Raw genomic sequence first — 16,891 nt, forward strand, 5'->3', positions numbered from 1 at the left:
TTTGTGTCATCTATGATTTCCTTCAGCAGTGTTTTGTAGTTCTCCTTGTAGTGATCTTTTGACTCCTTGGTTAGGTGTATTCCTTAGTATTTTATTTTTTTGCAGCTCTTGTAAAAGGGGTTGAATTACTGATTTGATTATCCACTTTGTTGCTGTTTGGTGTATGGAAGAGCTATGGATTTCTGTACATTAATCTTGTATCCAGAAAACTTTGCTGAATTCTTTTATCAATAAGTTCTAGGAGCTTTCTGGAGGAGTCCTTAGGGTTTTCAAGGTAAATTGACTTCCTTTTTACTGATGTGGATGCCCTTTTCTTTTCTTTTCTCCTCTCTCTCTCTTTCTCTCTTTCTTTCTGTCTTTCTGTCTTTCTTATTGCTTTAGCTAGGACTTCCAGTACTGTGTTGAAGAGGAGTGCTGAGAGTGGGCATCCTTGTCTTGTTCCTGTTCTCAGCAAGAATGCTTTCAACTTTTCCCCATTCGGTGTTATGTTGGCTGTGGGTTTGTCATAGATGGCTTTTATTACATTAAGGTATGTCCCTTGTATACCAATTTGCTGTGGGTTTTAATCATAGAGGCATGCAGGATATTTGCCAAATCCTTTTTCTGCATCTGTTGAGATATCATGTGATTTTTAATTCTGTCTATGATTTGCACTGTATTCTATTGGTAAAAACAAGTTATTAAGTCTAGCATAGATTCAAGGGGGGTGGGACAGGAAAGTGTCTTAATTTAGTGTTTCTATAAAGAAATACCTGAGACTGGGTAATTTATAAAGAGAAAAAGTTTATTTGGCTTATGGTTCTGATGATTAGAAAGTTCAACATTGAGCATCTGCCTCTGGTGAGGGCCTCAGGCTGCTTCTCCGTGTGGCAGAAGGTGAAGGGGAGCCAGTGTGTTCAGAGACCATGTGGCCAGAGCGGAGGAAAGAGCAGGGAGGTGCCAGGCTCTTTTTAACAACCAGCTCTCAAGAGAATAAACAGAGTGACAACTCACTCACCTCCTCATCCCCCAGGGAAGGCATTCATCTACATGAGGGATCTGCCCCCATGACCCAGACACCTCCCATTAGACCCCACCTCCAGCGTTAGAGATTAGATTTCTACATGAAGTTTTAGAGGAGGCAATCATCCAAACTATAGCAAGAATTTTCTTTCAGCTCTTGATGTAAAGAGTTAGACATGTACAACAGGGAGGGATGTTATTGATGGCAGCAGTCTTGAAAGACAGCCAGTCCTCTGGCCCCCACAGTTCACATGAATCCTACATGAAAGTTTACTCACTTTCCTCCCAGGATCCCCAAAGTCTCATCTCATTAGGACATCAAGCTCAAGTTCTTGATCTTGTCGTCTAAGTCAGGCCTGGATGAGGCTTCTTGGGGTAGGTCCCCAAGTACAGTTCTTTTTGATCTGAAGGCCAGCGGACTAACAGGCAAGCTTTTTGCCTCTCACACACCTAGTATCCAGGGATGATCAGCAATAGGACAGCTGTAGGAGACACTATTGTTAATGAAAACTATCGGACTGTAAGATGCTTCTCAGCCCTAGTCCACGGTGGTTGTGAAATCCAGACAGATATGTATGATCAGTTCCTTGATTAGGGCCCAGACCCAGTCCCTTGAGTGCATCTGTGTGGCTTTTGGCTTCATCCTCTGAGCTCTTGACTCCACACCATGGACTAGTCGTCCTTTTTCATAAGAAATGGCCAGGTTTTGCATTTGAATAGCTTTGCTAGACTGCTTCCTATGGGTAAAATTTGGGGACCTAAACTTCTCTTTTCATTTTGAACTGTCTCTCCTTTTCAGTCTAATCTTTTATAAGCCCATTAGAGAACTATGTGGGCTTCCTGTGTATCTAATTGTAATCCTCTACATTAGACAGAAACTACACCCACAAATCTCTTTTAGACAGCCTCCTTTCTACTTTGAGAGTCGGGGTGCTGTGTGACAACACCCTTGAGCTTCTTAAAAACTTTTTTTAAGTCTATCATAAGAGAATGTCTAAGAGGCATGCCCTTAGGATTCTTAGAAACGGCTTCTTATCTGACATATTCCATGAAGGTGTTTGGTTGCAGTAGCACCCCATTTTCAGTTACCAGTTTCTGTTTTGATTATGTCATTACATGAAAACATAGTGGCTTAAAACAAAGTGATACTCTGTATTAGGTTGCTTATGACTGTGGGTAAGCAGTTCAGGAAGGGTTCCACTGGATAGCATCATCTTTTTTCCATGTGGAATTAGCTTCCTCACTCACATGTCTAACCACTTGGTGCTCCTTGGTGCCTCACTCTCCATCTCCACCCTGCTCCTCTCTCCTTCACCCCTTTTTCCTTCCTTCCTTCTCTCCTAGATGTGTGTGATCAGTTCCTTGATTAGGGCCTAGACCCAACCCAATCCCCAACCCTTACTTTATCCCACCTTTTCTCTCTTGTTCTTTCTCTCTCTCTCTTTCTGTGCATGGTCTCTCATCCTCCAGAATCTCTACATGTAGTGGTCTCAGGATAGTCACACTTCTTCCCGACAACCAAATTCTAAAAGGCAAAAAGTAGAAACTGCCAGGTTAATTATGGTTCGCACCTGGAACTAGCAAAATGTTGCTTCTGTAATCCGCTGGTCTGTGCAGTTAGAAGGCCAGCCCACACTCGAAGTGGGCAAAGAGGTAGCCTCCTCCTCTTGACAGGGAGCAGCACAGGCTGCAGAAGAGCGTATGAAATGGGAGATACTGTTTTGGGCATCTTTGGAAAGTGCAGCCACATAATTTTTAGAAATTATTTTAAATGTGATTTCTCAACGCTTTGTGTATGGGTATCCATATATGCTATTTTTGTCAGATATAGCAATCATGAATATATTAACTTTGTTAAACATTTGGATTAAGAAGCTCTCCTTCCCTGTTCTTTGCTCAGGAATAATTCAAAAGATTATAATTAACTATTTGTCAAAAGTTTGAAACAACTTTCATAAAACCACCTGAACTGCCTACATGACAAAGATTTTTATTTGGTCAAAATTTTTTTTTAGTTAAAGGTTTTTCCCCCCCTTGATTTCTTCTATATCATATATGTTTAGAAAGTCTTTCCCCAATTTCAGAACATTTGAATATTTAGTCACAGTTCCTATTTGTTGTACTTGTATATTTTACATGTAATTCATTAATCCGCATAGAATTGTTTTGGTGTGAAATGAAGGCATAGCTTTCTTTTCCCCACCCAGATTTTGAACCAGTTAGATAACAACTCATCCATTCCCTGATAATTTGCATTGCAGCCTTCATCCTATTCAATGTTAAGTATTCTGAAGTCTGTTTCTGGGTTTCTCTTCTCTCCTGTTGATATATAAGTTCTTTTTCCCATGCTGTGTTTTTAATTTTAACTATATTCCAAGCATCTTAAGTTTGTAGAAATCACTAAGTGTTCATGGCTATGAAATGTGTGTAAATGCCACCCGACTCATACTAAGAAGGTATGCTTTTAGACTATCGAAGACAAGTTTTTTTCAAAATTCTATTAAGAATTTGTTTAATGTATACCTTAGCCAAATATTTTTGTGCTAACTTTTGTGTCCTAGAAAGGAGGAATAAATGGAACACATACTAACCATGTATTTATGTTCATGATCATGACTTTCAGATATATAAATTAGTGTGTGTATGTCTCTCACAAGGAAATGAATAAAATGAATTTACCATTGAAGGTGATAGTCAAGTAAACTGAAGCAGATGCTAGAAAAGAGTTTTCCTAATTTATTAAAGAAGGCTGTTTGTAGAGTAGATCTAGTAATATTTAATTTCTGAACCATGTCATTTAGCTAATAAATTACTTTAAAATGTACTCTTTAACAAAATGAGTCTTTTATCTTCATTAATGTAGCTTATTTTTGTTTTGCAGTTACTGCTTTGTGTTTGCTCTGGGATACCTCACAGTGTGCCAAGTTACTCGAGTCTATATCTTTGACTATGGACAATATTCTGCTGATTTTTCAGGGTAAGATGAAAACTGATTCAGTGGCCTGTTTATCCATTCTAACAAGGTGGTTAAAGAACAAAATATATTTGCATTTAGTAGTTCAAGTGAAAAGCTATTATTAAATATTTTAGTTGAAAATTTCTTTCTAAATTTAGAATTTCCCTCTTGTAAGTAGTCTTTTATAGTACTGTCTAAGTCAGTAAGAGCCTTGTTCTGCTTCTTCCTACCTAACGGGTCTTCCTTTGGTTCTTAGGTCCTTGGGCTAGGTCAGTCTGAGTTTCCTAGAGAAGATGCTCAAGGATGCATTTTACTTCTATGCATTTCACCTCTTTGCAGTGTTCTCCATTCAACACCAGTATTCAGTTGAGCAGTGGAAATAACTTCTAGTATTTGTTCCTTCGAAGGGAATTTATTTTCTTCCTGGTGCTAGATGAGTCTTTTTGTCCTGTAACAAAACTGATTATATGTTATCAGGGGAACTAGCTCCCAATATTTCAATGTAGGTTCTTTTTATTTTCCCCAAGTGTCAACCAGTCTGAGAAATAAAGAGAAAGAGTACAAAGAGAGGAATTTTACAGCTGGGCTGCTGGGGGTGACATCACGTATCGGTAGGTCCATGAAGCCCCCTGAGCTGCAAAACCAGCAAGTTTTTGTTAGGGATTTCAAAAGGGGAGGGGGTGTACGAACAGGGAGTAGGTCATAAAGATCACATGCTTCAAAGGGCAAAAAAGGAGAACAAAGTTCACATGCTTCTGAGGCCAATAAAGATCACAAGGCAAAGGGCAAAGCAAGATCACAAGGCAAGGGCAAAATTAGAATTACTGATGAGGGTCTGTGTTCGGCTGTGCACGTATTGTCTTGATAAACGTGTTAAACAACAGAAAACAGAGTTCGAGAACAGAGAACCGGTCTGACCTCAAATTCACCAGGGTGGGATTTTTTTCACCCTAATAAGCCTGAGGGTACTGCAGGAGACCAGGGCATATTTCAGTCCTTATCTCAACCACATAAGACAGAGACTCCCACAGCGGCCATTTATAGACCTCCCCAGGAATGCAATTCTTTTCCTAGGGTCTTAATATTTAATATTCCTTGCCAGGAGAAGAATTTAGCAATATCTCTCCTACTTGCATGTCTGAAGAAAATGTGGCTCTATTCTGCCCAACCCCACAGGCAGTCAGACCTTATGGTTGTCTCCCCTTGTTCCTTAAAATCACTGTTATTCTGATATTTTTCAAGGTGCACTGATTTCATATTGTTCAAACACACGTTTTACAATCAATTTGTACAGTAGTGGTCCTGAGGTGACATACATCCTCAGCTTACGAAGATAACAGGATTAAGAGATTAAAGTAAGACAGGCGTAAGAAATTGTAAGAGTATTATTAGGGAAATGATAAATGTCCATATTAAAATGAAATCTTCACAATTTATGTTCAGAGATTGCAGTAAAGACAGGCGTAAGAAATTATAAAAGTACCAATTTTGGGGACTGATATATGTCCATGAAATCTTCACAATTTATGTTCCTCTGCCGTGGCTCCAGCCCATCCCTCCGTTCAGGGTCCCTGACTTCCCACAACAATATGTCTGTTGTGAAATAAATGCACAAGCTCTTATAAAGTAACTTGCTTTCCATCTTTATAAAGTGACATCTGCTAACACTTTGGTACCAGATGGGGAAGTTGAAGATAAACCTTTATATATGTTTTTTTATGTCAGGCTTGACTGCTTTCTCCAGTGAACAAGATACAGTAGGCCTGCTTTGGACTAGTCTTGAGTCATCTGGACAGCATAAGTAATGAGCAATAAATCCAATTTAAGGATACGTGTATTGGAAAAATCATGGTACCTCTGACAAAAAAATTGTTCAGCGATAGAAATGGACCAAAGTTGTATGAGCTCAGGGAAAAAAGTCACTTCTATGAAACAAGAGAATTTTAGAAGAGAAAGAGGAAATACCTTTTTCTCCCTAATGAGATTGAAGTTTATTTTACTACACAGATCTTAAAAATAGGTTTAGATGAAAGGAAATTACATCAAAAACAAATAAAGCCCAGGTCAAAACAAAACAGTTTAAATGCACTAAAAAGCCAGTTAATCAAAGCTGTCGAATGGAATTGGGAAATACACCTGGCAGGGCAGAAAAGGAGAGCAGATGTTGGCAATCTGGTTTATGGATAGTAGGTATTCCTGGAGAACATGACCTCATGGGCAGGATCAGTAGATGCTGGACCACTGTGAAAACCTTCATGAGCTTGAGGAAGTAGCCCAGGTCACATTGTCATCATAGTGTAATGAAATTAGGAAATAGTTATATAAGTTTAAAAGAATTGCAATCACTTAGAAAATTTAATTCTCCTGAGAATTTGCAACCATATTGGTCTTGTTCATCATGCATCCTAGTGCTTAGCACATGGTGGCATTAAATATATATTGAGTCAGGAATAATACTTCACTACAGAAGAAAGTTGAAAATACAGTGAGAAAAATGGGGGAAAGTAACAGACAACACAAATAGAGAAACTAGAGCCATGTGGGCAAAGGCTGTGCCATCTGAAAGAGAAATTAAGAGCTTTGAATACTTGAATTATAGTAAGTGAGAAATAAGCATTTATTCATAGTAGAAAATAGAAACAAAAAACATACTTTTAAATAATTTAGTTTAATGTTGATAACAGAAATATTAACATTAGCAACTTAAGCTTAGCGATACCATAAAATCATGAGTTTTCACATTGACCTTTAGAGTCCTGGGACTCTGCAGGCAGGTTCTGCAGGTGTCTTAGGAGCTCAGCAGATGAGGTTCTAGGTCTTCCAGTCTTGCTTCAGCCACATCTGCTCTGTATTTCTCTAGTTTGTATTTTGGGATCCCGTATAATATTTCATTAAAAATATTTTGTTGCTCTTTTAACCATTCGATTTAAATAGTGATTTAACATAGCCAAATTGAATTTATTATACAACCATGTGGATTGGTGTTAGTATGGATTTGTGTGGCCCAGTCTTTGCTGGGCTCTCACAGCCCCTCCATCAGTTTGATCTTGGTCATTATCATTACCCTTTTTATTTCCCTGGTCAGCTATTCCAAATTATTGTCAGTCTCAAGGCCTTTACCTAACATTTCTGTATTATCTAGGGATAGGCTTACTACATTTAAAACAGTAACTTTATTTCAGTGGCTTAGCACAGTAAGAGTTTATTTCTCATTCACATTACAGTTCATTGAGGATGGAGTCTCTGCTCCACAGTCATTTAGGGAACCAGACTCCTTCCTTCTTGTGGTTCCACCTCCTTCAGGCTCTGTAATCCTCTAGGTTAAGTTGAGGGCGGGGTGGTGAGTATGAGCAAAGCGAGGGTGTGCCTACGCAGCACTTCTGCCTGCATCCTGTCGGCAAGCATGAGTCACATGGCCTCACAGATCAGAGGACAATTGACATTAAGAGCATAGCGCATGTTTAAAAAACAGCTGTATAGGACATGACTTTAGAAGTTCTAATTTTGCTGACCTCTAAAATGTCATTGAAGGCTGAGTGTGGTGGCTCACCCCTGTAATCCCAGCACTTTGGGAGGCCAAGGCAGGTGGATCACCTGAGCTCAGGAGTTTGGGCAACATGGCAAAACCCTGTATCTACTAAAAATAGAAAAAATTAGATAGGCATGGTGGCACATACCTGTAGCCCCAGATACTCAGGAGGCTAAAGTGGGAGAGTCGCTTGAGCCCTGGTGCAGGGGTTGCAGTGAGCTGAGATTGCACCACTGCACTCCAGCCCAGGTGACAGAGACCCTGTCTCAGAAATAAAATAAAATAAAATAAAATAAAATAAAATAAAGCCATTTAAACACTTAAATGCAGTTTTAAATGTTTAAATATGTAGGAGAAAAACAACCTGGCCTTTTTAAGATAGAAAACCTGTTTATAAAACTCCAAGTTTAAAGAATACCTTTTAATCCATTAGGAGAAAACTTTTTATTATTATTATTATACTTTAAGTTCTAGAGTACATGTACACACCGTGCAGGTTTGTTACATAGGTATACATGTGCCATGTTGGTTTGCTGCACCCATCAACTTGTCATTTATATTAGTATATCTCCTAATGCTATCCCTCTTCCAGCCCCCCTCCTCCCGACAGGCCCCAGTGTATGATGTTCCCCTCCCTGTGTCCAAGTGTTCTCATTGTTCAATTCCCACCTATAAGTGAAAAGTGTTTGGTTTTCTGTCCTTCTGATAGTTTACTGAGAATGGTGGTTTCCAGCTTTATCCATGTCCCTGCAAAGGATGTGAACTCATCTTTTTTTATGGCTGCATAGTACAGGAGAAAACTTTTGACCATTATCAGTGAACTGATAAAGATTAGACAGTCGAATTAGCTGAAGGAGACCATTGTGGCAGAATGAACTTGAAGGCTCTTGGTTTTTTGTTTTTTGTTTTTTAATGGACACAGGAGAGAAAAAAGCCACCTAGAGACAGACTCTCCCCTTGATGAAGTATTTGGGCACAGGGACCCCTTGAATGTGTTATAATACATGAGCAGAAAAGATCCTGACTGGATCCTAATTAGAGTGAATATCGTAGCTGTTCAGAGTGTCAGATGGTTAAGAAGGTGAACTGGATAGTGACTCACCCTTCGTGCTGAGCTGGCCCGTTGCTCTGATGCTAGAAAGCGCAAGAAGCAAAGCCCAGACTCCTGCTGGAGAATCAACCTGAAATCTCTCTTGTATGGGACAGTTTTACTTGCACAAGAGTATGGAGAAACTGCGTGTGGGTGTATGTGTAAATTGTTAGGTTTAAGATACATTTAAAATGTTGATTAGGTAAAGATAAACTTATACCATAATACAAGTTTCTATTTACAGAAAGGTTGAAAAGCTACTGAAGTTGTTTGATCTCATGTTAGCCTCAGATAATAGATACAAGAGAAGTATAAAACAACTAAATAGGTTTCTTCATGTCAGCAGTAATCAGTTAGAAAATATGATAGAAAAAGGATCCTTTTTCAAAAGCAAGAAAAACCATGAAATATCTGGTAATATGTGTAAAAATAAATGTACAGAACCTCTATGCAGAAAACTATAAATTTTTACTGTAGAACATAGAGTAATTGGGAAAAAAATTCAACCCGTTTGTTTGAATAATAAAACTCAGTATTGTGACTGGGTGCAGTGGCTCACACCTATAATACCAACACTTTGGGAGGCCAAGGTGGGAGGATCACTTGAGCTCAGGCGTTCAAGACCAGCCTGGGCAACATGGTGAAACCCATCTCTACAAAAAATTTAAAAATTAGCTGGGGCATGGTGCTGTGTGCCTGTAGTCCCAGCTACTCAGGAGGCTGAAGTGGGAGGATCGCATGAGCTTGGGAGGTTGAGGCTGCAGTAAGCCATGTTCGCACAACTGTACTCCAGCCTGGGTAACAGAGCAAGACCCTGTCTCAAAAAAAAAAAAAAGAAAAAAAGAAAACAACCCTCAGTATTATAAAGATACGAATGGGGCTGGGCGTGGTGGCTCATGCCTGCAATCTTAGCACTTTGGGAAACTGAGGCGAGTGGATCACTTGAGGCCAGGAATTTGAGAGCAGCCTGACCAATATGGCAAAACTCATCTCTACTAAAAATAGAAAAATTAGCCAGGCATGGTGGTACACAACTGTAATTGCAGCTTCTTGGGAGACTGAGGCATGAGAATCACTGGAATCCAGGAGGTGGAGGATGCAGTGAGCTGAGATCAAACCATTGCACTCCAGCCTGGGCGACAGAGCTGTCTCAAAAAAATAAAAAATAAAGAAAAAAAAAATACTGATTCCCCCAAGTTAATCTGTTGGTGTAATGCAGGTAAAATTGGAGTTTTGAGGGAAATTAGATAAATAAATTGAAAATTTTCTCTAGAAGAATAAATGCTTGAGTGTAGTGAAGTTGATATAAAGACATACTACTGTCTGTAAAGCAGGAGTCATTAAAATATTCTGGACTGACAGGAATAGACAAACCAAGGAAACCAGGATGAAGGACCGAGAAAGAGACTCATGGATCTAAGAAATAAAAATACAGAACAGCAGTGGTGGGATCAGAAATCTGTGGGGAAAGCCAGGCTCTACTCTTCAGTAAATGGTATTGGGATGTTTGGAAAGAGAAGAGAAAGGTGAATCCTTGCCCCACGTATAGATAATAGATTGTAGATGGAAGCAAGAACAGATTTTTTGGCAAAAGAATATGTTGTTTCTGTGGTACTGAAAGAGTTGCTTTTAGTGCACCCACCAAAAAAATATGTATGTGAAATAATTTTTCATTCACGTCAAGAATATATCTTAGAGCTAACTGAACTGTATCAGAGGCTTGGTAAATGTTTATTACTGCTCAGTCGTGTGTGCTCCTTCACTAAGGTTTATTAAGCATGCGTTGTGCGTTTTGATAGGTTCTTTTTTTTTTTTTTTGAGACGGAGTCTCGCTGTGTCGCCCAGGCTGGAGTGCAGTGGCGCGATCTCGGCTCACTGCAAGCTCCGCCTCCCGGGTTCACACCATTCTCCTGCCTCAGCCTCCGAGTAGCTGGGACTACAGGCGCCCGCCACCACGCCCAGCTAGTTTTTTGTATTTTTAGTAGAGACGGGGTTTCACCGTGTTAGCCAGGATGGTCTCGATCTCCTGACCTCGTGATCCACCCGCCTCGGCCTCCCAAAGTGCTGGGATTACAGGCTTGAGCCACCGCGCCCGGCCTGATAGGTTCTTGAAGGCTGAGCTGGGTACTTTTGTAGGCAACATTTTTTTCAGGTATAAGAAGAAGTGATAGAGCATGTGATCTGATAGCCACAAGTGTGCTTGTCATGTCCATCAGTCCTTTTTAGAAAGCATTATTCATGCTCAGAGTCTAATCGTAGATGTGTTTCTGTGTTCTGAAATGAGTCATGGAAGGCCCCCCTTGGCCCTTCATTATCTTCCCCGCACATGGCGCCCAGCAGCTGTGTTGCAAATAGGGTTGATGTGAATCATTAGACTGCCTGCGAGTGGTGGGCCTTTATCCTGGCCCATTCTGTGGGAGTGTCTCCCAGCCCCTTGACCTACGTTTGATTACAGGAAACATTCCGTTTGGCTGCCACTAATGTAATTCAAGTTACCGGGAGTAAACAGAGATGGATCCATTTGTGGTTTGCTTTGTCTGTTCCCCACCCTACCCAACCAAGCCTTTCTCCCTGAACATATGTGTGTTCACCAAGCAGTGTGGCACAAGATTCATCAGAAACATGCAGTGTTGTTCTCACTCATAAGTGGAAGTTGAACAACGAGAACATTTGGACACAGGGAGGGGAACATCACATATTGGGGCCTGTTGTGGGGTGAGGGTTAGGGGAGGGATAGCATTAGGAGAAATACCTAATGTAGATGAGGGGTTGATGGGTGCAGCAAACCACCATGGCACGTGTATACCTATATCACAAACCTGCATGATCTGCACATGGATCCCAGAACTTAAGAGTATTAAAAAAAAAAAAAAATGCAGTGTTTTCCTGAGGCTGAGAAGCTGGTGACGGACCTGCAGGGCCCCCTTGGTGTGTGCCTTCTCACCTGTTCTTTCTGTTTTAGTTCTGTTGCTCATCCCAATGTCTGTCTCAGCCATATCTACATGTCCAAACCTCCACAGTCTTAAAGGCCCAGACTAAATGACTCTTGTTTGAAATGCGTTCCCTCAGCTGTCTCTGTGCAGATCTTCAAATAGCTCACTGGGCAGTGGATACTTTGTTATGTAGTTATTCACATACCTTTCATTTTTCATTTCCTGTTCTCAAGAGAGAGCTTCTCCAGAAACAGCACTTCCCTTTTGATTATTATGTCTCTTCAGCGCCATTGGCTTCATGGCAGTTCTGGCAGTTACTATGCAAAGGTGTGAATGGGAGAAAGGACCCAGCTCCTATTAAACATCTGCTGTGTCTCAGATACTATTAAATTTAATCCACACAGTGGCATTATTATCCATGTTTTATAGATAACCGTTTTGAGAAAAGTTAAATAACTTCCTTGTCTTCCACAACTGATGTGAAGTGGGGTCAGGATTAAGTGTTCTGACCCGTATGTCCAGCTGCCTATGCACTCTGCTGTCTAGGGCCTCTTGTGCCAAGTGTGCCTAAAGCTGCAGTCCTGATTTCCCTTCTCAGTCAGTTTTCTACTCTTAGTTAGTTATCCTGGTCAAAAACCTTGGTGGTGCCAGGTGTGAAACCCTGCATTGGATGCATTATCAAATCCTGTTGACTTTCCCTTCAGCATAGATCTAGAGGTGACTTCAGACCTCCTGTGCTGTTACCTTAGTCTGAGCCACCGTCTTCCCCTGCCCACCTCCCCTGCCTCCTCCCCCTGACCCCTCCCCTTACCTCTGGTGCCCCCACAGTCTTTTTTCAACCTAGAGTCAGAATATATTCCTTTAAAACCAAGTCACTCTTTTGCCTAAAATCCTCCAGTAGTTTCTTGTCTCGCTCAGATTCAAGCCTCTGTCCTCACTCTGCAGAGCCTGCCGGATCCGGCATCCTGCTTGCCATCTTTAGCTTCTGTTCCTGTCCTCCTTGCTTGTCACATTGGCCTCTGTACTGATCCTCAAACATGCCAGTCACACTTCTTCCTGGGGCTGTTGAACTTACTTTTCTCTCTTCCTAGAACATTTTTACCCCAGGCCTCCACAGAGCTTGTCCTCTATTTCACTGTCATCTTCTGGGTGAGGCCGGTTCCCACCTTTGTTCTGTATTCCTTAGGCCCCTTACTCTGCTTCATTTCACTGCCCAGGACTTGCAGCATCTGACACACTGTATCTTTACCTGTTTATTTGTTTATAATCTGTCTCTCTCCAGTGCAGTATAAATTTCATAACAGCGAGGACTTGGCCTGTCTTGTTCTCACTGTGTCTTTGGCACATAGAACAGTACTTGGTGAATCGTAGGTGCTCATTAATTAAGTACTTGTTTTTTCTGAATGAAGCTGTAAGAAAATGAATGAATGGATGACTAAGACGAATGGCCTTTTCCATTACCTCTCACTTTGTATTCATTTGGTGTTAGGTAAGTGGGGTTACTTGGTGTCAGTGGATTTTGTTTGGATGCCAGGGTACTTGTACACTTAGGATAACTGAGGTGAACAGTTAACAGTTTGCCTCTGTTGCTGGGTAACACATGTCCTGGTGGCAAGCTGTTACCTAGTGGATGCTTTTAGTTGATTTGTAGCATTAATATACAGACTTCTCTTAAGCTTAGTGGTCTCCCAGAGATAATGGAACAATCATGAAAGTAATTGTTCATTTTTAGCATTCATTCTCTTGTAATGTTTAACTACATTTGAGTTTTACTGTGTAATAGAACCAAATCCTACTATTCTTGTTCTTTGTAGAGAAAAAAAATGTGTGAATATATTTTTTAACTTTTTCATCCTTTGTTTTATTTCAGGAAGTCTAGAGTTTTTACCTCAGCTGAATTTTTTAATATTAGCTGAAACTGTTACATCAGTTGAAGTATTACTATGAACAGTTACATTTCATATTTTCCCACATTCTTAGCAGAGGATCATTGGGAGGAAATTTCAGTAATGCCACTTAAATATACTGATGTTGTCCTATAGAAGGAAAGGGAAGCTCCATCCTGAGGCCCTGACCTCACTCTGGAAGTTCCAAAGCCTTCTGCTTCCCCTACCTTCTCCAGGTTCCCGTTTCCATACTAGGGAAACAGGAGGTTCTTTCCAATTCATGTCGAGGTATCCCAGACTTTCCTAGGGCCCAGGAAGTGGTTAGATACTGAGGCTCCATTAATACAAAGTCAACAGATATTTAATAGTTAAAGTGTCAGTAAAGATGTAAGTGAAATAGTTGTGTGAATCACCCTAATTGTCCTGAAACAGATATTTATGAACAAAATATGCTGTTAAGAAAGCCCACTGCGGTTACGTCCTGTGCACCATTGCACTGTTTTCATTTGTAAATGCTTCCTGCACAGTCGTTCCTGCTGCAGAAGGGTGAGGTGTGCCCTTTCCCATCAGTCTTTCTTGTCTCCCAGCCGTGTACCTGCCGCATTGGACTCATCTGTCTGTTTTGGCCTCCAGTTTGCATTTCTGAGCTCTCTTTAATCTGCTCATCCCTTACTGAACTTTTCCTATAATCCTTTCTTATTTTCATCCACAACATACTCCTGCATAGTTCCCTATGATAATTTTGTCTTCTGTCTTTCTGTTTCTCCATGTGCTACACCCTGGCTGACAGGTTGGACCAGAGGCATTGGGACTGCCATCCTCTTAAAACAAAGGGAATGTATGGAGCTAATGACCATCAGGAAATGAAACCAAAACTTGACGAGGCATTTCTATAAATCCGTCAGCACACTGACAGTGTATTAGGTGCCAGGTACTGAAGGCACAGAAATAATTAAAGCAGTGTTCCTGTTAAGTAGCTCATGGGTTTTTTGTAGTAATAGGAAAATAAATGAATCATTACAATATATAATAAATGCTTTCAAGCACAGATAAGAAACAACAAATGGGAGAGAGTATAATTAACCTACAGAAGGAGTAATAGATCTTGACTGGACACTTAGATTCAGTTTATTTTATATTTTAAATATATTTATTGGCCAGGCATGGTGGCTCACACCTGTAATTTCAGTACTTTGAGAGGCTGAGACGGGTGGATCGCTTGAGCCCAGGAGTTTGAGACCAGCCTGGGAAACATGGCAAAACCCCATGTCTACAAAAAATTAAAAAATTACCCATGTGTGGTGGCACGTGCCTGTAGTGTCAGCTGCTTGGGAGGCTGAGGTGGGAGGATCGCTTGAGCCCAGAAGATCGAGGCTTCAGTTAGCTGAGATTGCACCTCTGCACTCCAGCCTGGGTGACAGAGGAAGACCCTGAAGAAATTTTTAAAAAAATTTATTTAGCACATATTTTGTGCCAGACACTGTGCTACATGCTGGAGATTCAGTGGCAAACAGGACTGTTAGGTTCCTTGCCTCATGGACTTTCTAAACAAGGGAGAGATTTTAAAACAACCACTGAGATTTAATAAAGAAAACAACTATGAATGTTAAAACACCTTGAAGGAAACAACCAAGGACTAAGATGAAATGAAGGGTATTTGCGTGCATGTGTGTGTGTTTTTGTGGGCAGAGGGAAGCTGCTTGAGGTCGAGTTGTCCGGTGGGCTTCGTGTGCGAAGGGATTCTTCAGCTGATTCGTGAAGAGGGAGGAATAACTTATCCTTGTGAAACGGTTCCAGGAAGAGTAGTCTGGGTGGAGGGAGTAGCATTTGGAGAGAGGCTGGAGTATTCAGGTCTGTTTCCTGCCTTCCTTCCCGCTCTGTTAGGGCATGATTCTTGGAATCAGCAGTACAGCTACACGTCACCTGTCCTCCCAGCCACACGTCACCCATCCTCTCAGGTATACGTCACCCATCCTCCCAGCCACACCTTATCTGTCCTCCCAGCCATACATCACCTGTCCTTCCAACACAGCTTACTTTCACAGGAGCTTCTGTGTCCTTTGCACCTGATGGAATAAAAGTTGCATGTGGGTTCAGGGGCCCAAGTGGGCACAAGAAGGACATTCAGAGCACTTATTTACATTTTTGTTAACATCTTGTCTGTATATACCTGACAGCTTACTGTGTCACTGAATTGACAAAATAAATGTAATAGTTGTTTTATCAGTTGTTACTATGTTTTAAGGTGGCATGGAAATTAGAATTTAGAACTGAAGAGAATGTTGTAACTCACCAGTGAGCTAAACTATGAAAAGAATTAGGCAGAATGAGAAAAGTGATTCTCTCCCCCAGGGAAATGGAAATTATAGGGCATTTTTATCATTTTCAAGGACTTGAAAACGATAAAGCCCTTGTGAGGACGTCTGTGAGGACGGACATGAAGTGGAGACGGAGGCGCCTGCATTCATTGTCCCTCCTGACAGCAAACCCAAGGTCTCCCACACGCCCGGCCACCCAAGCCACTCGGGGCAGCCCCCCTTCTCTTTCAGGCTGCTCTCTGCTCACCACTTGGTTTGCACGAGTGCCTGGTGCATCCCAGGACATCTCTCCCCCGGCTCCACTTCTGTCTGTGGTGCCCACGTGACCTCCCGGGCACACACTGCTTCTCATCCTTGCGGCCTCCAGGCTGGGCAAGGCCCCCTCCTGGGTATCTTGCAAAGCAGAAATAGCAATCAGGTGTTTCAAGCCACCTGGGGGATTTAGGTTGGTTGAAGCATGATTCCTTGAGAAGTGAGTATGTAAATGTAAGAACTGACTTTTAAGGGAACCTGAGAGAAATCTCCTCCCTTAAGTACTTCCAGTTTAAGAACATTTGTCATTGATAAGACCTTCCTGTTAGTTGAGGAGAATGAGCTGTAGCTTCTCAAGGGCCCAGGTCTGTGAATCAAAGTTCCAGTGGTAGGAATGTTTAAAGCAAACCCTTGCTGCCAGTTTGCTGATGTTGTGAGAAAGACACCTCTGTTTGCCAGAGGCAGCAGTTTGAGTTTCTGCACTGAGCGGTGTGGGCTGCTGGAAGAGAGCAGGTCAGAACTAGACCCCCAGGGGTCTAAGCCTGGAGCCTGGAGCCCCCTCCCCTCCTGGCCCCTTTCGTTGGCGGTGCATGGGGTGATGCTGTGTGTGCCACAGTGTCCTCAGGTTCTGTGAAACATGTTCTCCTCTGCATGTATAGAGCACAGTCTACCTTGGGTCAAAACGCAATTTCCTGGTTTTATTATATTATTGTTTCAAAAAGTTAAATAACTTCTTGTCAATTGTTCTTCAATACAGTCTGTAAGCTAATGTAATAGTTAAAGGATAAAAGCCTTGCTGGTGGTTTTATTTTTTTATTTGTTTATTTTTATAGAGATGGGGTCTTGCTCTGTTGACCAGGGTGGTCTCAGACTGCTGGGTTCAAGCAATTCTCCCACCTCAGCCTCCCAAAGTGCTGGGATTATA

At 41.4% G+C, this 16,891-nt stretch overlaps 1 protein-coding gene across 7 annotated transcripts in view; it reads left to right on the plus strand.

Moving 5' to 3' along the window:
- MBOAT2 (membrane bound O-acyltransferase domain containing 2) overlaps positions 1–16,891 on the plus strand; it is a 143,223-nt gene that overhangs the window by 94,929 nt on the left and 31,403 nt on the right. For 6 of the 7 annotated variants that reach the window (XM_050753917.1, XM_050753915.1, XM_050753920.1 and 3 more), the window contains one exon: positions 3,884–3,979. In XM_050753917.1, coding sequence (XP_050609874.1) covers positions 3,884–3,979 — 96 coding nt within the window. Of the gene's footprint in view, positions 1–381; positions 530–3,883; positions 3,980–16,891 lie in introns of all 7 variants that reach the window. The other variant, XM_050753919.1, reaches the window with a different exon arrangement.

Source organism: Macaca thibetana, chromosome 13, assembly GCF_024542745.1.
Source record: "Macaca thibetana thibetana isolate TM-01 chromosome 13, ASM2454274v1, whole genome shotgun sequence".
Classification (NCBI taxonomy): Eukaryota; Metazoa; Chordata; class Mammalia; order Primates; family Cercopithecidae; genus Macaca; species Macaca thibetana.